Source organism: Giraffa tippelskirchi, chromosome X (genome assembly GCF_054371585.1).
Source record: "Giraffa tippelskirchi isolate mGirTip1 chromosome X, T2T-mGirTip1v1.2.pri, whole genome shotgun sequence".
Taxonomy (NCBI): domain Eukaryota; kingdom Metazoa; phylum Chordata; class Mammalia; order Artiodactyla; family Giraffidae; genus Giraffa; species Giraffa tippelskirchi.
In genome coordinates this window covers 43361409-43377023 of record NC_137289.1, presented here as the reverse complement: position 1 = coordinate 43377023, position 15615 = coordinate 43361409, and the positions used below count along the sequence as shown (strand labels likewise).

Here is a 15615-nt window from a genome sequence, read left to right as displayed (position 1 = left end):
CAGCATCAGTCCTTCCAATGAATAGTCCTAATTTCCTTTAGGACCGACTGGTTTGATCTCCTTGCTATATTCCCATATATTTGTGAGTATGTTCTATGAAGGCATTTGGTAACAACAACATGCCTTGGGAAAGGTAATGACAGCCCCCACCCTGCCCCAACAGCCAGAGTGACTATTCATAATCCCATCAGAATTCTAACTAGGGAAAAATAGTCCTGAGTCTTTAACATGACTACGTATGTGTATGAAAAAAAAGACAGTTAACTTGCCATAGATACCACTTACTGGACTACTCAATGTACTACTCAGTTTAATATTAGATTGATTATGGAAAACAGAAGGTGGTTTCTTGGCTACAAGACTGTTTAAATCACATTATTCTGTAGAAATTGTTTTTTTTTTTTAATCATTGTTTCCTTTGAGCTTATTGGAGAAGGAAATGGCAACCCACTCCAGTATTCTTGCCTGGAGAATCCCAGGAATGGGGGAGCCTGGTGGGCTGCCATCTATGGGGTCGCACAGAGTCGGACACGACTGAAGAGACTTAGCAGCAGCAGCAGCCTTTGAACTTTCTGTTTTATTTTTATTCATCTTCAGTGTTGGGGACAGCCTATTTTTGGGGGGGTTATACATTTTATTTTTTGAATTTATTTTTAATTGGAGGATAATTGCTTTTCAGTGTTGTATTGGTTTCCGCCTAATTTGTTTTCTTACTGTTTGAATTTTAGTGTGGGTACCTTATTATTGCTATTACTTAATCTTCCAAGGCCTCACCTCCTCAAATCAATGTTTATTATTGAATAAAGGCTTTGTCCTCATGTGCAGAGTCTTAGAAATATCTGTGTGAAATATTCTTAAAAAATTAAAGTTAATGCAAATATTATTTACCTGATGGCACTGTAATAGTTTTGTCAGTAAAAGAGCTTAAATGCTCTTTTAAAGCTGAATGATATAAAAAGGGTTGACCAATTATCTCCAAGGAGGAAATGGGGCTAAATTAGGCTAATGAGGGATCAATTAGAACTTGGACTGCAAGAAAGGGTCATTGTGGAACTACTGTCTTACTTTAAATCATATATCTTGAAAGGTTTAGGGTAGGCAAAGACCTTCTCAAAGCTGAGAGATTGGACCATGAGTCTTATTGAAGTCCTACCAGGCATATATTCCTGTGATATGTAGACTCTTATCACTCTGTATGCTATAAGCAGGAATTCTGGAGTCCAAAATTTCTACCAGTTCCACATAGTATTCTTTGTATTCCCCCTCAGTATCTAGCTCACTGTTGTACACGTTTAGTTTTCAATACATAAATAATTGAATTCTAAGGAATTATACATAGTCTTTTCATGTACTAGGACTTTGTCTTTATCACAAAGGGTCTTTGTTATGAAGATTTTCATCATGGCAGAATTTACTGCTGAAGGCTTTGGCCATTACAGTGTAACACATAAAATTTGTATTTTCCAGCATATTAAAAGCTGTGTATAGTCTTTCAGAAAAGTGTTTAAAGACCCAGCTGAATCTAGATTTTCCTTTAAAATCTTTGTAGTTTTTAGTTCTTATTTACAGAGCCCTTAGGCAACTATCAAAGGTATTATGGAAATCCCTTTTTTTTCCCTTCATTCAGGAAAACTTGATTTTAAAAACAAGCTCCATAACTTATTTTCCTGACAAGGACAATTCTTTCTTATGGGGAGGTAAGGGCGGACTACTTTATCTCAGTTCAATTGTGACAAAATATGGAAATCATTGTATGATTTTCCCCATCTATTAACAATAATAGCCTTGATTATCTCTTTAGAAATTCAGCAAAATCATAGTGTATGGAGAAAATCTCTGTAATTACCACTAATCATGGGTTTTGTTCAATCAATTAATAGTGCTTTAAAATTCTCTTTACTAGCAATAAAAATCGAGTACTAAGATTTAAAGTTCTCCTTTCATTCACTTTCTGCACCTGCTTAATGTTAAGTTCCAAGCAGTATATTTTCATTTAATTATTTTCATTTTCTCAATATTTGTTTCCAGTATTTCTCGTTGGGATAGCAGAAGCCTTGGCTCTCATTTTTTCTTACATCATGATGTTTCTGTTTTAATTTAAATGCTGCAAGGCTGCATGAATTCATTCTAAAGAAGAATATATAAAGCTTTTCGGAACACTTAGGAAGTAAATATTTTACCAAGTAGAAAATGTCTTTTACATTCTGAAACTTTAATCTTGTTAGGGAAGCTAGAGGTCATTTGAATGATTACTTGTCATAAAGGTAAATTCATATAATGTAGAACTGCTCAGACTGGCTTTAGTCCTGCAAACACTTAATCTGACTTTTTTCTCTCCTAAGCAGTAGCCACTCTGCTTTAAAAAACAAAACAAAACAGGAATTCTACACTTTTGAAATTAAAGAATAATGGGGTTTCATAAGTGACTAGGAATAGTGTGGGTATATTCCTTTGAGGATGCCCACCAAACTAAGCCAAAATTTTTTGGTTATGGTGATTGTAGCTATACCAGATTTTCTCATCTCAGGAAGTTAAGTGATTTCATGTTACTTGATATTCTCTAGTATATAAAAACCACATCCAGATGATGTGACAAAAAGTACAGTGGTTTCATTTAATTTACTTTTAGCATTCAATAAAATGACACCAGTGCATATTTGTTTAATTATGGCTTAAAAAATAAAAACTACAGCCCAACCAAAAAAAATAAAGAAATAGACCAGTGCTCTTTCACTGTGCTGTCTGGTTAATTATCGATGGAATATTGGAAATTAAGGTCTCAAGATAGTCTGAAAGCTGTGTTTTGACTGTGTGGAAGATAGGTGCACAGATTATAGGTGTGTTGGGTAAGAGCAGGAGCATACATGTATGTGAGAATGTGCGTGTGTGTGTATTTTTTAAGTGGGGAAGTGGCAGCAGGTGGGAAGTCATGGCCAATTTTGAGTTGGAAAACAGTTGATAGACAACATTTTTGATTGCCTGGTCTCCAGCCCTCTAATCTTGTCCAGCCTTCAGCTGTACTTGACTTCCACCTTTGGGGATCCACTATTAGGATGAACTCTTCGGTAGCAACCTCTGTTCTACTGTTAGCTGGGACTCATTAAACTGCCTCTTATATGTATTTGCTGGAGTGAGCTACCTCAAAAGATATAAGCTGTGAAAGGCAAAATCCGTGTTTATCTAAGCATCTGGAGATGTTTAGCATCTCCCTTTTCTAAAGTTTTAATGCCTGATGAAAGCTCAACTTTATTGCTTAGATCTGAGGATGGAATATAATCCAAATTCTTCTGTGCAAGTTTCTTGGCTGAGTCTTTTAAATTAATATGTTGTGTGCTTTCACAGGCGGTCAGGATCGTGTGTGTGTGTATAAATCCATTATTGCTAGATACATAGATTCCTTTTGTCATTTTTTAATGCAAAAATTTGTGGTGTTTATCAGTTAAACTAAATGGAACTTTTAAACACAGCATTTTGTAAAGGATGTGCATCTGTACTTGATTGGTTTTCTTCTTTAAGTCCTAATGAGCACTGTCCGCAGTGGGTTAGTAAAGAAGTTGCATATGTATTGCAGATGAGGACACACACATATGACCTGTTTATAAAGAAAGACACGAGATTTAGACAGAATCAAGGCTGGATAAAGCAACACACACACACACACAACCTAAGAGTCAAGGGAAACCCAGGATTTTCTCACTGTCAGATTTATAAGACAAAGTAGCACCCCAAAAGATGCATTTGAAGTGACAGATTACACCACATTCCACCTGGACATGGGCAGTGTAAAACAGCAGCTAAAATCAAAACCACTTGAATTCTGGCTCAGCTTTCTCCAGACAAGTACTGAAAATAGCTTAAATAACAGGATGCAAGGGGAGGGAAAACATTTCCTTTTAAGGATATGCATTCTTGGTGTGATTCAAACTTCTGCAGGAACATGGCTGTATAATGAGTTTATTTACTTTAAGGTTACTTGGGGGGAGGGTTTGGGGAGAGTACTGGCATCTAAAATAATACTTGTTAAGAGCATAATAAGGTTTTGTGTTTTTTTTAAGTGCAGATGTGAATCTACACGTGTCATCATAGACAGACAGACAGACAGAATCTGTTGTTAAAAACATTTAATTCCTTTCTGATGAATTCAGCAGCCAGTATGAAAGACACAGGCCTCTCTGGTACACCCTTGGGAGCATCTTTGTGTGTTTTTTTAAGTATAGCAATTTCTTTAAAAATAGAACACTTGATCCATTTCTTGAAATTTAGCTCTCGACTCTATGCGGGAACTTTGTTCAGTAGTTAGGTGGAGTTTCTTCTCCCCTCCCCTCCCCAGCCTGTCAGTGTCTACCCATGCTGACCATATTTTCTGAACTGAAAAGTTGAGACCCGTGCTTGTAGAAACATTGAAAATTCTCTAAATAATATAGGCTGTATGATAATGTCTACGTTATCGGGTGGTCAAAAATAGGATGCTGGAACAGAAGAGTTTTCGAAATGCAAAACTTGTTCCACCCCCATGCCAATGGGTAGTTAATGAAGAAGGGGCAAATGAGCCAGAAAGGGCCTCCAGAATATTGACAGCTTTAATGCGAAAATAAAGAACTACCATCATGCCAGGAGGTTGTGATTTCCAGTTGTTAAAACTGTTTTGTGTGTGTGTGTTGGCTGGAGATTGGGAATAAAATTAGCCTAAAACTCTTTTAAAGTAATTGCACCCTGTTTTGTCTTTCAAGTACTTTAGCAGCTGGGAGATTTTCTAAAATTAATTTCAAGCTGCCTTTTAAGGCTCCCTCTGCCTTCTTATTGAAATTAAAATTGTTTTCTTCAAAAGGTATGATTTAGAGACAGAAAGCCTTGCAGTAATTTACTAGTACTAACACTAAAATGCCTTTGATCTCAGGAGGTAGTACAAGCTTGCTCTGCTTTTAAAATATGGAGAAACAGTAGGTAAAATTTTACAAATATGTAGAAGAAGATGACGCATGGTCAACTATTCTTTTCCCATATCAGGAAAGATACAGGAGAGAGATTCCAAGTAACTCCAGATTTTTATAAGGATTTTGAAGCCACAGTTTCAAGTAAAAAGCAGACGTTCTGTCTGATTAATTCTGTATCTTTGGTGTCTAGCCCTGTGCCTGCCACAGAGTAAGGACTCGATTTGCTCTAGAGGTTGATTCATGCTATGCAAGTGCACAGTTTTTCTTAATAAAGTCGAAGCAGGTTTCTACATTTAGAATGAGAGAGAGGTCCTGACCTGACAGCCATCATTGGTAGTCTACTTGGATACTCCTTGGTGGGTGTGTTCACTTAGAAAACCAAATTACAGATCTGAAGGCTGCTGGATGGGGACAGAATTAGAACAAAGGGAATGAGATTGAATGCTATTTAAGGGATATTTCTGTTCTCAGGGTTTCCTGACGGAGTGCCATTCAGTCTATCAGTGCTATTTCTTCATTTTTTGCTCATTGTTGTTTGCTTATTTATGTTTTTAAAATGCTCATTAGATTAGAGCATTATTTTCCTGGTTTAATACTTGAGGATCCTAATAAGAACCTACAGTGTATGCTACTCAATATTCTGTAATCACTTACATGGGAATAGAATCTAAAAAAGAGTAGGTATATGTATATATATATATATATATATATATATATAAAACTGATTCACTTTGCTGTACAGCAGAAACCAACAACATTGTAAATCAAGTATACTCCAATAAAAATTAATTTAAAAATACTTCAGGATCAATGGTTCTACAAAAATAATTTTTTCCCTCTGCTTATTCTATGCAAGGTACTGTGCTACATACTGGGGTTGGAGAAAGATTTAGGAGAATCTTTATCAAGAGATTTTTACAATCTCGTAAGATTGTCAGGTAATGACAAATTCATATTCCTCCAGACCCCCTTTAAAACATTTCTGTCCATTGCTGAAAGCATCTGTTATTACTTCTCTTACTTCAAAATGGTATTTCCACATGTGGTTATTTTATGCTAGTTATATTTTAGGGTGGCTATTTCCTGGCATCTTTTAATCACATCAGTGAGCTTCTAATTAATGCTCAAGAGAGGTTATTTCAGAGAGGGTGCACACAAGTGATAGTTCCCCCATTGCCTGCACCTCTCTTCTACCTAAAGCAAAGAAACTGCCAGACAGACTAGACTCAGTGCCTTTGTCAGTTTCATGTAGCTTTGAATTCATTATAGTTCTCCAGCATAATAAATACAAAAATAAACATCTCTGCCTTCCACTTCTATTATATCACTGAGAATACAAAAAGAACAGCATGCTAGGTCTAAGATGGAGTAAGTAACACAATTAAATTATGTTCTGGTATGTCATTTCAGAAGTCAGAGGAAAGTCAGAGCATGTTTTAAAATATCTTTCTATCAGAAATTGCTAGCGTGGACAGAGTTTCGATAGTCAAAAGGAATATGCCGTCTCCTTCTCTATAGATATAATAAAATGAAGGAATATGGTGGTTGGATACTGAGGTTTAATAATGGTCAGAATGCTCTTACTCTATATTTGTTTTTCATGTGTATGATGGTTTTTTATCTCCAGTTTTTAGAGCTAAAAGGGGATCTTAGAGATCATTTGATCTCTAAGATCAAATGAAGCCCTCCTTTTACAGATGAGAAAACTATGATCTGGAGAGATGACTTGGGAAAATTAAATGTAGTTAGAGCCTGTGTCACATTACTCCCTCTTGTTGTGTATGCTGTGTATCTTTCACTTTGTCACACTCCCTAGAACTGAGTTGTCTTTTCGCTTTTTTTTTTTTTTTCTTTGAAGGTCTTTTTTTTTTTTTTTTTTTTTTATTTATAAATTTATTTATTTTACTTGGGGGCTAATTACTTTACAATATTGTAATAGTTTTTGCCATACATTGACAAGAATCAGCCATGGGTTTACATGTGTTCCCCTTCCCGAACCCCCCACCCACCTCCCTCCCCCTCCCATCCCTCTGGATCATCCCACTGCCCCGGCCCCGAGCCCTTGTCACATGCATCGAACATGGAATGGTGCTCTGTTTCACATATGACAATACACATGTCTCAATGCCATTCTCCCAGAACGACCCACCCTCACCTTCTCCCTCAGAGTCCATAAAATTGTTCCATGCATCTGTGTCTCTCATTCTGTCCCGCATATAGGGTTATCGTTACCATCTTTCAGATTCCATATATATGCATTAGTATACTGTATTGTTGTTTTTCTTTCTGGCTTACTTCACTCTGTATAATGGGCTCCAGTTTCATCCATCTCAGTAGAACCGGTTCAAATGTATTTTTTTTAATGGCTGAGTAGTATTCCATTGTGTATATGTACCACAGCTTCCTTATCCATTCGTCTGCTGATGGACATCTAGGTTGCTTCCATGTCCTGGCTATTGTAAACAGTGCTGCGATGAACATTGGGGTACACGCGTCTCTTTCAATTCTGGTTTCCTCGGTGTATATGCCCAGCAGTGGGATTGCTGGGTCATATGGCAGTTCTATTCCCAGTTTTTTAAGGAATCTCCACACTGTTCTCCATAGTGGCTGTACTAGTTTGCATTCCCACCTATCCTGCTCAAACTCTTCCAGAAAATTGCAGAAGATGGTAAACTTCCAAACTCATTCTATGAGGCCACCATCACCCTAATTCCAAAACTAGACAAAGATGTCACAAAAAAGGAAAACTACAGGCCAATATCACTGATGAACATAGATGCAAAAATCCTTAATAAAATTCTAGCAAACAGAATCCAACATCATATTAAAAAGATCATACATCATGACCAAGTGGGCTTTATCCCAGGAATGCAAGGTTTTTTTAACATCCGCAAATCAATCAATGTAATACACCACATTAACAAATTGAAAGAAAAAAACCATATGGTTATCTCAATAGATGCAGAAAAAGCCTTTGACAAAATTCAGCATCCATTTATGATTAAAACCCTCCAGAAAGCAGGAATAGAAGGAACATATCTCAACATAATAAAAGCTATATATGACAAACCCACAGCAAACATTATCCTCAATGGTGAAAAATTGAAAGCATTTCCCCTAAAGTCAGGAACAAGGCAAGGATGCCCACTTTCACCACTACTATTCAACATAGTTTTGGAAGTTTTGGCCACAGCAATCAGAGCTGAAAAAGAAATAAAAGGAATACAGATAGGAAAAGAAGAAGTAAAACTCTCACTGTTTGCAGATGACATGATCCTCTACATAGAAAACCCTAAAGACTCTACTAGAAAATTACTAGAGTTGATCAATGAATATAGTAAAGTTGCAGGATATAAAATTAACACACAGAAATCCCTTGCATTCCTATACTCCAATAATGAGAAAACAGAAAGAGAAATTAAGGAAACAATACCATTCACCATTGCATCAAAAAGAATAAAATACTTAGGAATATATCTACCTAAAGAAACAAAAGACTTATATATAGAAAACTATAAAACACTGATGAAAGAAATCAAAGAGGACACAAACAGATGGAGAAATATACCGTGTTCATGGATTGGAAGAATTAATATAGTGAAAATGAGTATTCTACCCAAAGCAATCTACAGATTCAATGCAATCTCTTTTCGCTTTTTTAAAAAAATGGGAGAAACAGATTGGTATGTGCATGGGGAAAGGTGTATTTAAACCCAAGAATTTCATTCATCAGAAGTTGCTAAAATCCTACCACAGTGCTATGTGGATTACTTTGTCCTTTTTAGCAACTGCAGATGTCGTTGCTGGATTAATTTCTGCATATAAACACTTACTAATAAAGTGTTTGATGTATGGCCTTTTATACATTCAAAGCAAAAATAGTGAAGATGTGCCCTAAGGGGAATCAAGTACTTTACCTTGAAGGAACTATTAGTGATTTTCAGAAGTGTTGGGTACTTTAGTGATGATGCTTTAAAAGTATGATTATTTTAATTGATAGATTTAAAATATGGTAATCTATGCTTAAGAATATTTGACTCTAGAATCATATACTTCATTAAAACTAAACATAACAATTTCATCAGCTTTCAGTTTATTAGGGAAATGGTTTCATACAGGGGATTTAATATTTTAATAATTGGCCCACACTGGCTAATATCAATTTTGCTTCGATCATACTTAGAAGAAAATCCAGAGTGTGTACCATGGCCTATAAGAGCTTCCATGATCAGTTCCCTGACCTCCTCTCTCATTTTCTCCTTTGCTCACCCTGCTCAAGTCATACTGGATCTTTGCTGTCCCCGAAACATGTCAGGCACACTTCCACATCACAGACTGCATTTGCTCTTTCCTCTACCTAAAATCCACCCCCCACAGATAGCCACATGATTCACTTTCTTACCTCACGTAAGTCTTCATTCAAATATTACCTCATCAAAGTGGCCATCCTTGATGATTCTATCTAAATAGCACTCCCACCATCACCCATATCCCCCTGTCACTATAACCCAGGGTTCTTCAACGTCAGCATTATTGACAAGTTGAGCTGCACAATTCTGTGTTGCGGGATGGGAATGGGAGTGGGAGTCGTATGCACTGGAGGATTTTTAGTAGCATTCCTGGCCTTTATGCACTGAATGTTCCATGGAGGGCAAAATAGCCCCTATTCTAACCCCTTACCCTCTTTATTTTTCTTCATAGCACTTATGCTATATGTTACTTGCTTATTAGTTGTCATGAGAAGGTGAGCTTTTGTCTAGCAAGACTGTGTTTCATTGGTTGCAGTATCTCCAATCGTAGGAATGGTATCTGGTGCAATTTTGTTTTATTTTTTGTTTTGGTACAGTTTTTAAGTAATATATCAAATAGATTAACTTCATAGTATATCTTCTTGAATGGTATTGGCATCATCTTGAGCCATTTCTCTATTCAGATTGTTTCCCTCTATTATAATTAAATTTATATATGAAAATCAGTGGAGGAGCTAAGCAATAAAAAGCATTTCTGAACATTTAAGTATATGAAATAGTTGGTGAAAGTCCAACTGTCTTTACTAAAAAATTACACCTCAGGACATTAGCCCTATTTTCCAATAAATTAACTTTTAGCCATTGATCAGTTTTTTTTCCATTTTTAATTGTTTCAGAATAAGCATTATCAGCACTTAGATACACTCTGTTAAAATTATGAAAGCACAAAAATTTTTAAATTATTTGTAGACTTCATTTAAACATTTGCATTACTTATGACTGCATTTATTTTTATGAACTCTGTATTTGTTTTGTATTAACATTTATTTACATTAACTCTTGAAAACATTGGCACTCAAGAAGATAGCATAATTTCAGGTGTTCTATATAATATAATTAGCATTAATCACAAACTGTTATCTTTGACAGAGAGGAGAATATGGATCATAAAACTCCTAGATAGCTACAGTAGGAATTGTTTTATACCATGGCAGTGTTTTATTGGTGTATAATCTATTCTGAAGTCCTGTCAACTTTATGATTTAATGATAATTTTATTAGACAACTATGCTTTCCTAATATTAGGGATGCTATTTTTAAGCTAAGCTACATATACAGTTCAAAATACAAGAAACATGATGTAAGCCATGCCCTTTCAGTTAAAATTTGCATTTCCCTTTCAAACCTCTTTAGGTAGCAAACAATAAGAAAGGATAATATTGTATTTAGCTGAGCTTATGAACTTTAAGCTTTAAGAACTGAGCCTAAAATGAAGAAAAATACTCTATAGGTTAACTTATTTCCTTTTTTGCTTGTTCTCCCTTATCAAAAAGACCTCAACAGCAATGGATTCATTTGTAACTATGAACTTCATGAGCTTTTCAAGGAAGCTAATATGCCATTACCTGGATATAAAGTGAGAGAAATTATTCAAAAACTCATGCTGGATGGTGACAGGAATAAAGATGGGAAGATAAGTTTTGACGAATTTGTTTATGTAAGTATGTGAAAACCTACCATTATTAGAAGTAATGATTGCTTCTTTGTCTTGTGGGGTCTTTTAGTAATAAGTCCTATTAAGTTCCTAAATATATCATAGTAGTACTGTTATAACTAATAAAATTTCTCTCATCTCACCCACTACATTTAGTTCATTCTTTTAGCCATTAGAATATCTTAACAAGAACTGAGAAAAAAACACTGACAGAATCAAAAATATAACACTCTGCTTACTGTGTAAGGTGAACAGTCTCCTTAGGGGGGCATTATTAAAGGACATTGTTCAGGTGTGAAATCACATCCTTGAAGTGCTCTTTCTATAGGTGAACAGTGTAGTCCCGAATGTTAATGATACACCCTGACTCACAGTCTTGGAAGCTTCCTGAGTTCAACTTTCTGATTAAAAACATGTTTGCTAATCTTGTGGTAGTAGTGTTTAACTGTACCATTTTCCCTAGGATGATGATTTTGATAATTAAAAGTTAGAAGCATATCTTTTTAATCCATTGGAAGAGGCAGTTAAAATTCTTGTTTTCTTCTCTAGTATCATCAAATACTCTTCAAGGTTAGGGGCTGATTTCTTAATTCTACCCCCAAGCACCTAGTGTTCTATACTCGGTGCTTAGCGAGTGTGTGCGTGGTACTCATTATTGAAATTTAATGCTTTTAGCTCCTAGCTAGTGGGGTCAAGATTTTTCTGGACATAGGACATTTCCCATCCATATTCACTGACAAAGTATTTGAGATAGATATTAAAGAATAGCTGTTTCCTCAATTAAGAACACTTTTAAGAGTTCATCATTTTTATTATTCATTTAAGACTGAGTTTGACTAGATCTTATTTGGCATTCCTTATGTGTATTACAGATAGTAATTAGTGCCTAATATTATCACAAACTTCCTAGCACTCCTATCTTTTCTAGGGTTCGTTTTTGCCCCAAGACACCTGAAATGATAACATATACTCCCATCAGTAACCACAGCTCAATACAGCAAGTGAAATTCTGATATATTTTCTCCTATTAGAATTAGCCCCTTTAGAACACCTGGAAAGTTCCAGAAGCAAATTGACTAAGTAATGATGTCTGCTGTTCTGATAGCATTTGTCTGGGGGCAGAGCAGGGAGGAAGGGAGCATTACTGTTTTAAAATGCACAAGGGTCAGAATTATAATGCTATTATAGTTCTTGCCATCTTCTTTTGCAATACTGACTTCCTCCCCACCATTTTTTGTCTCCAGTTATTGCCAAAGCCTTTTGTTTTAAATCCTGTGTTCAATAGTAAGTTGCAGTTGACTTGCAATGTGAGCACTTGCATGTCCTCTGATGTATAACTTGGCCCTCTTGTAACTGCATGTTTAATTGTGAATTTAAAGCAGCTTAGAGTGGTGGTGAACTACGATTGCTTACTTTTGATATAGTTTGCTGCTCAGAATTTTTTAATCAACTAGGAAGAACAGACTTAAATAATCAAGATGTGCAGTGTGCCAGTATTTTTAAGGAGACGGTTATGAAACTGTCTTTGAGAAAAATCATCTTAGGGAAATATTTAATTTTGTACATTTTGAAATGTTGCTGATTCCACACAGCTGTTTGTGGCTGTGAATAACCTAGTATTTTCTTAAAAAGTGAATAATAGGCATCATAATTTTGGCATCACCCAGGACTTTTTTAAAAATAAAATACTAATGAGAACCTTGTTGGTTAAAATATATATATTTTAGAATTGGAAGAAATCAATATGTTTATACTCCTTCATTTCTCAAATTAAAAGAAAAAAAGCCTGGGTTTCTCAAAAAGGAAGTGACTTGCCTAACATTACACAGGGAACTAGTGGCTTTGTCAGTTACCCCTCTTTGTTCAAAAAATTGGAAAGGATGACAGTAAAATAACTCACCTGAAGTTTCAGAATGATACCACCATGACTGTACTGAAAGAAAGATGGGTGTGTGATTAACCAAGCGGACATCTGTCCACTCCCATCTGCCTTGTCATCAATGAAACCTCTTACAAATCATTAGACAAAATATGGTAGATCCTAGTTATCTGAGAAAAAGGAAGTGTTGCAGGAAGGGGGACCCCTTCCAGGGCCCAAAACTGGGCTCTTGTCTAACACTCGGGAATGAATTGTCTGAGGAGACATGTGCTGACAAAGCAAGAGATTTTATTGGGAAAGGGAACCCAGGTGAAGAGCAGTAGGGTAAGGGAACCCAGGAGGACAGCTCTGCCACTGGCTCAAAGTCTCAGGTTTTATGGTGATGGGATTAGTTTCCGGGTTGTCTTTAGCCAGTCATTCTGACTCAGAGTCCTTCCTGGTGGTGCATGCCTTGTTCAGCCAAGATGGATGCCAGAGAGGAGGATTCTGGGAAGGTGGTTAGACATGTGGTGTCTCCCTTTTGACCTTTTCTGAACTCTTCTGGTTGCTGGTGGCTTATTAGTTCCCTGTTCCTTACCAGGACCTCCTGTTGTAAAACAACTCATGCAAATGGTTATTATGGTGCCTGGCCAGGGTGGGCCGTTTCAGTCAGTGTGCTTCCCCTAACAGAAGCACGTTATTCCTGTCAGGGATTAACATAAGGAAATAGAAATAAACATGTTCTTGCATGTTAGATTTTTGGTTTTTATTTAAATTGCTGCTTAAAAGGTATTAATTGCAAACCAGGCTACCAAGAAAATGTCTGTATGAATTTTGGAGAAGAATATATATATATATATATATATATATATGGCAGAAAAGAGTCCCTAAATTATATCTAAACTTCACACATTAAAATTAAATATATATTAACTGATCTTGTTTCTCTTGAGTATTTCAAAACTAAGTTACTAGATTTTTATACTTCTTAGATTGTAGTAAGGTATTTTCCTGCATCTATAAAAAGACCGGTATATCATAGAGATAAGTAACTTCATATAAGAAAAGTGCTTAAAATTGTACCTGGTATATAGCAAAAACTATAGAAGTGTTAGTTGTTGGTAGTTATTTCTATTTATTAAATGGGCAGTGTTCTCTTCCTATTATTACTAAGTTTAGGCCTACAACAGATTCCCAAAAAGTAAAAACTCAAACCTACTATATTGGAAACAAACCTCAAACGCTGGAAGCCAGTCATATTTTTTTGCAATTCTTTCTGAAATCTTTGCTTCTTAAACTCCTATGTCTCTGCATTGCTTTGGTTTGGCCACTAGTGTTGATCTAGGAAGGTGATGACACTTTTAAAAGGGATACAGGACATATATGTTCCATAAAAGAGACTGGAAAAATGTATAGAACCAGAGAGAGCAGTGTACACCAGGACTTTGTTCATACATGATAAAGCAAGTCCTTCCTCCTGGAGGGAAAACAGCATGAAACAGTGAGCTCGTTAGTATCACAACAGGCAGCTTTGAAAAGATTCATTGACAACTCTCCAGCACAGTAGTTGGCCTGGTGTTTTCTCTGATTTCAGAGATTCTTGTTAAGCCAAGGCTTATACTCAAACTGCCTTATCATCCACTGGAGAGATTTCTTTACTAGAAAAGAAAGTGTTCATTCTCACGTGGTGAATCCGCTGAACAAATACATAAATCTTCAGTCATCTCCTATCTTTTAACATTTGTTTAAAATCTAAAGAACAGAGGAAAATACTATGAAACTGCAAATTTGCACTCGGCTGGAAGAATTTATTTAAAGATATTTAGAAAAGCAAGGTCATGTAAATTTTGTAAGACAATTGAAAATGTAACTAATTTAATTGCATCTTTGCATTCAACATGTCATTCCCAAGCATCAAGGGTTTAAGTAGAGCTATGTAAGTAATAGAATATTGTAAAGCAGAGATTCTTTTTTTAAATGATTATTATTTATATTACTCCTCTTTTGCATGATGTACACAAATTTGGATTTTTTCAGCTGAAATTGTGATCACGGAAGCAACCTAATTTTAGAAGGTAATGATACTTAAGACAGAAATAATTGTAATAAGCAAAATAAGTTTTCATATGTCATTCTGAGGCGGTAACTCCAAAGCAGTCACATTGGGAGCTTTTTTGTCATTCCAGTGATTTATAGTATCTCAGTCTTGAGGAAAAGACTTAGATTTTGGATTTTAATTTACTAGACACTGTTCTACTAAATGAAGTAGAGTTCAGAATGAGGTGGGATAGTGAAGATTGCTTTTTCACTGAGCTGATGGATAGTTACCAAAGAGGGACCTGTTTGAACAAAATGTATCACAATGAAAACTGCTACATTCCCAAGCCACCATTTGTTGTATAACCTTGGCTTGGATGTTAAAGTGAAATAAATGAAATTCCAGTTGGTTGGAATCAGAGTGTGAGTAAAAATGATTTTAATAATTTGAAAATTACCCAGAGTGCATGAGTCAGATCCACACTATTGATACTTAATAGGAGTCAGTATAATGGCCAGAGAGGAGGAAGAGTGATTTCATTGGTAGTCAGTATGTGTGTGTCTATATATTATACATAAATAGATGGAGGTGCGCGCGCGCACACACACACACACACACACAAACACACACACACACCCATTCTAAAAGTCCACCTCTGAAATTACAGACATAGCACAAAATTGCAGCTATGCAAAGTGAATAAGCTTGATTTTGTAAAACTTCATGCTTACCATTTTCCTAAATAAAATTGGGTTTATAAGTCCAAGGAAGGCCAGGATTTAAGGATGGTAACAGGAAAAGATAACTTTGTGACAGAGTTG

At 35.8% G+C, this 15615-nt stretch overlaps 1 protein-coding gene across 4 annotated transcripts in view; it reads left to right on the top strand.

Moving 5' to 3' along the window:
• Window positions 1–15615, top strand: part of LOC145537121 (plastin-3) — an 88814-nt gene that overhangs the window by 45735 nt on the left and 27464 nt on the right. For all 4 annotated transcript variants that reach the window (XM_081567858.1, XM_081567861.1, XM_081567859.1 and 1 more), the window contains one exon: window positions 10738–10901. In XM_081567858.1, coding sequence (XP_081423984.1) covers window positions 10738–10901 — 164 coding nt within the window. The remainder of the gene's footprint in view (window positions 1–10737; window positions 10902–15615) is intronic.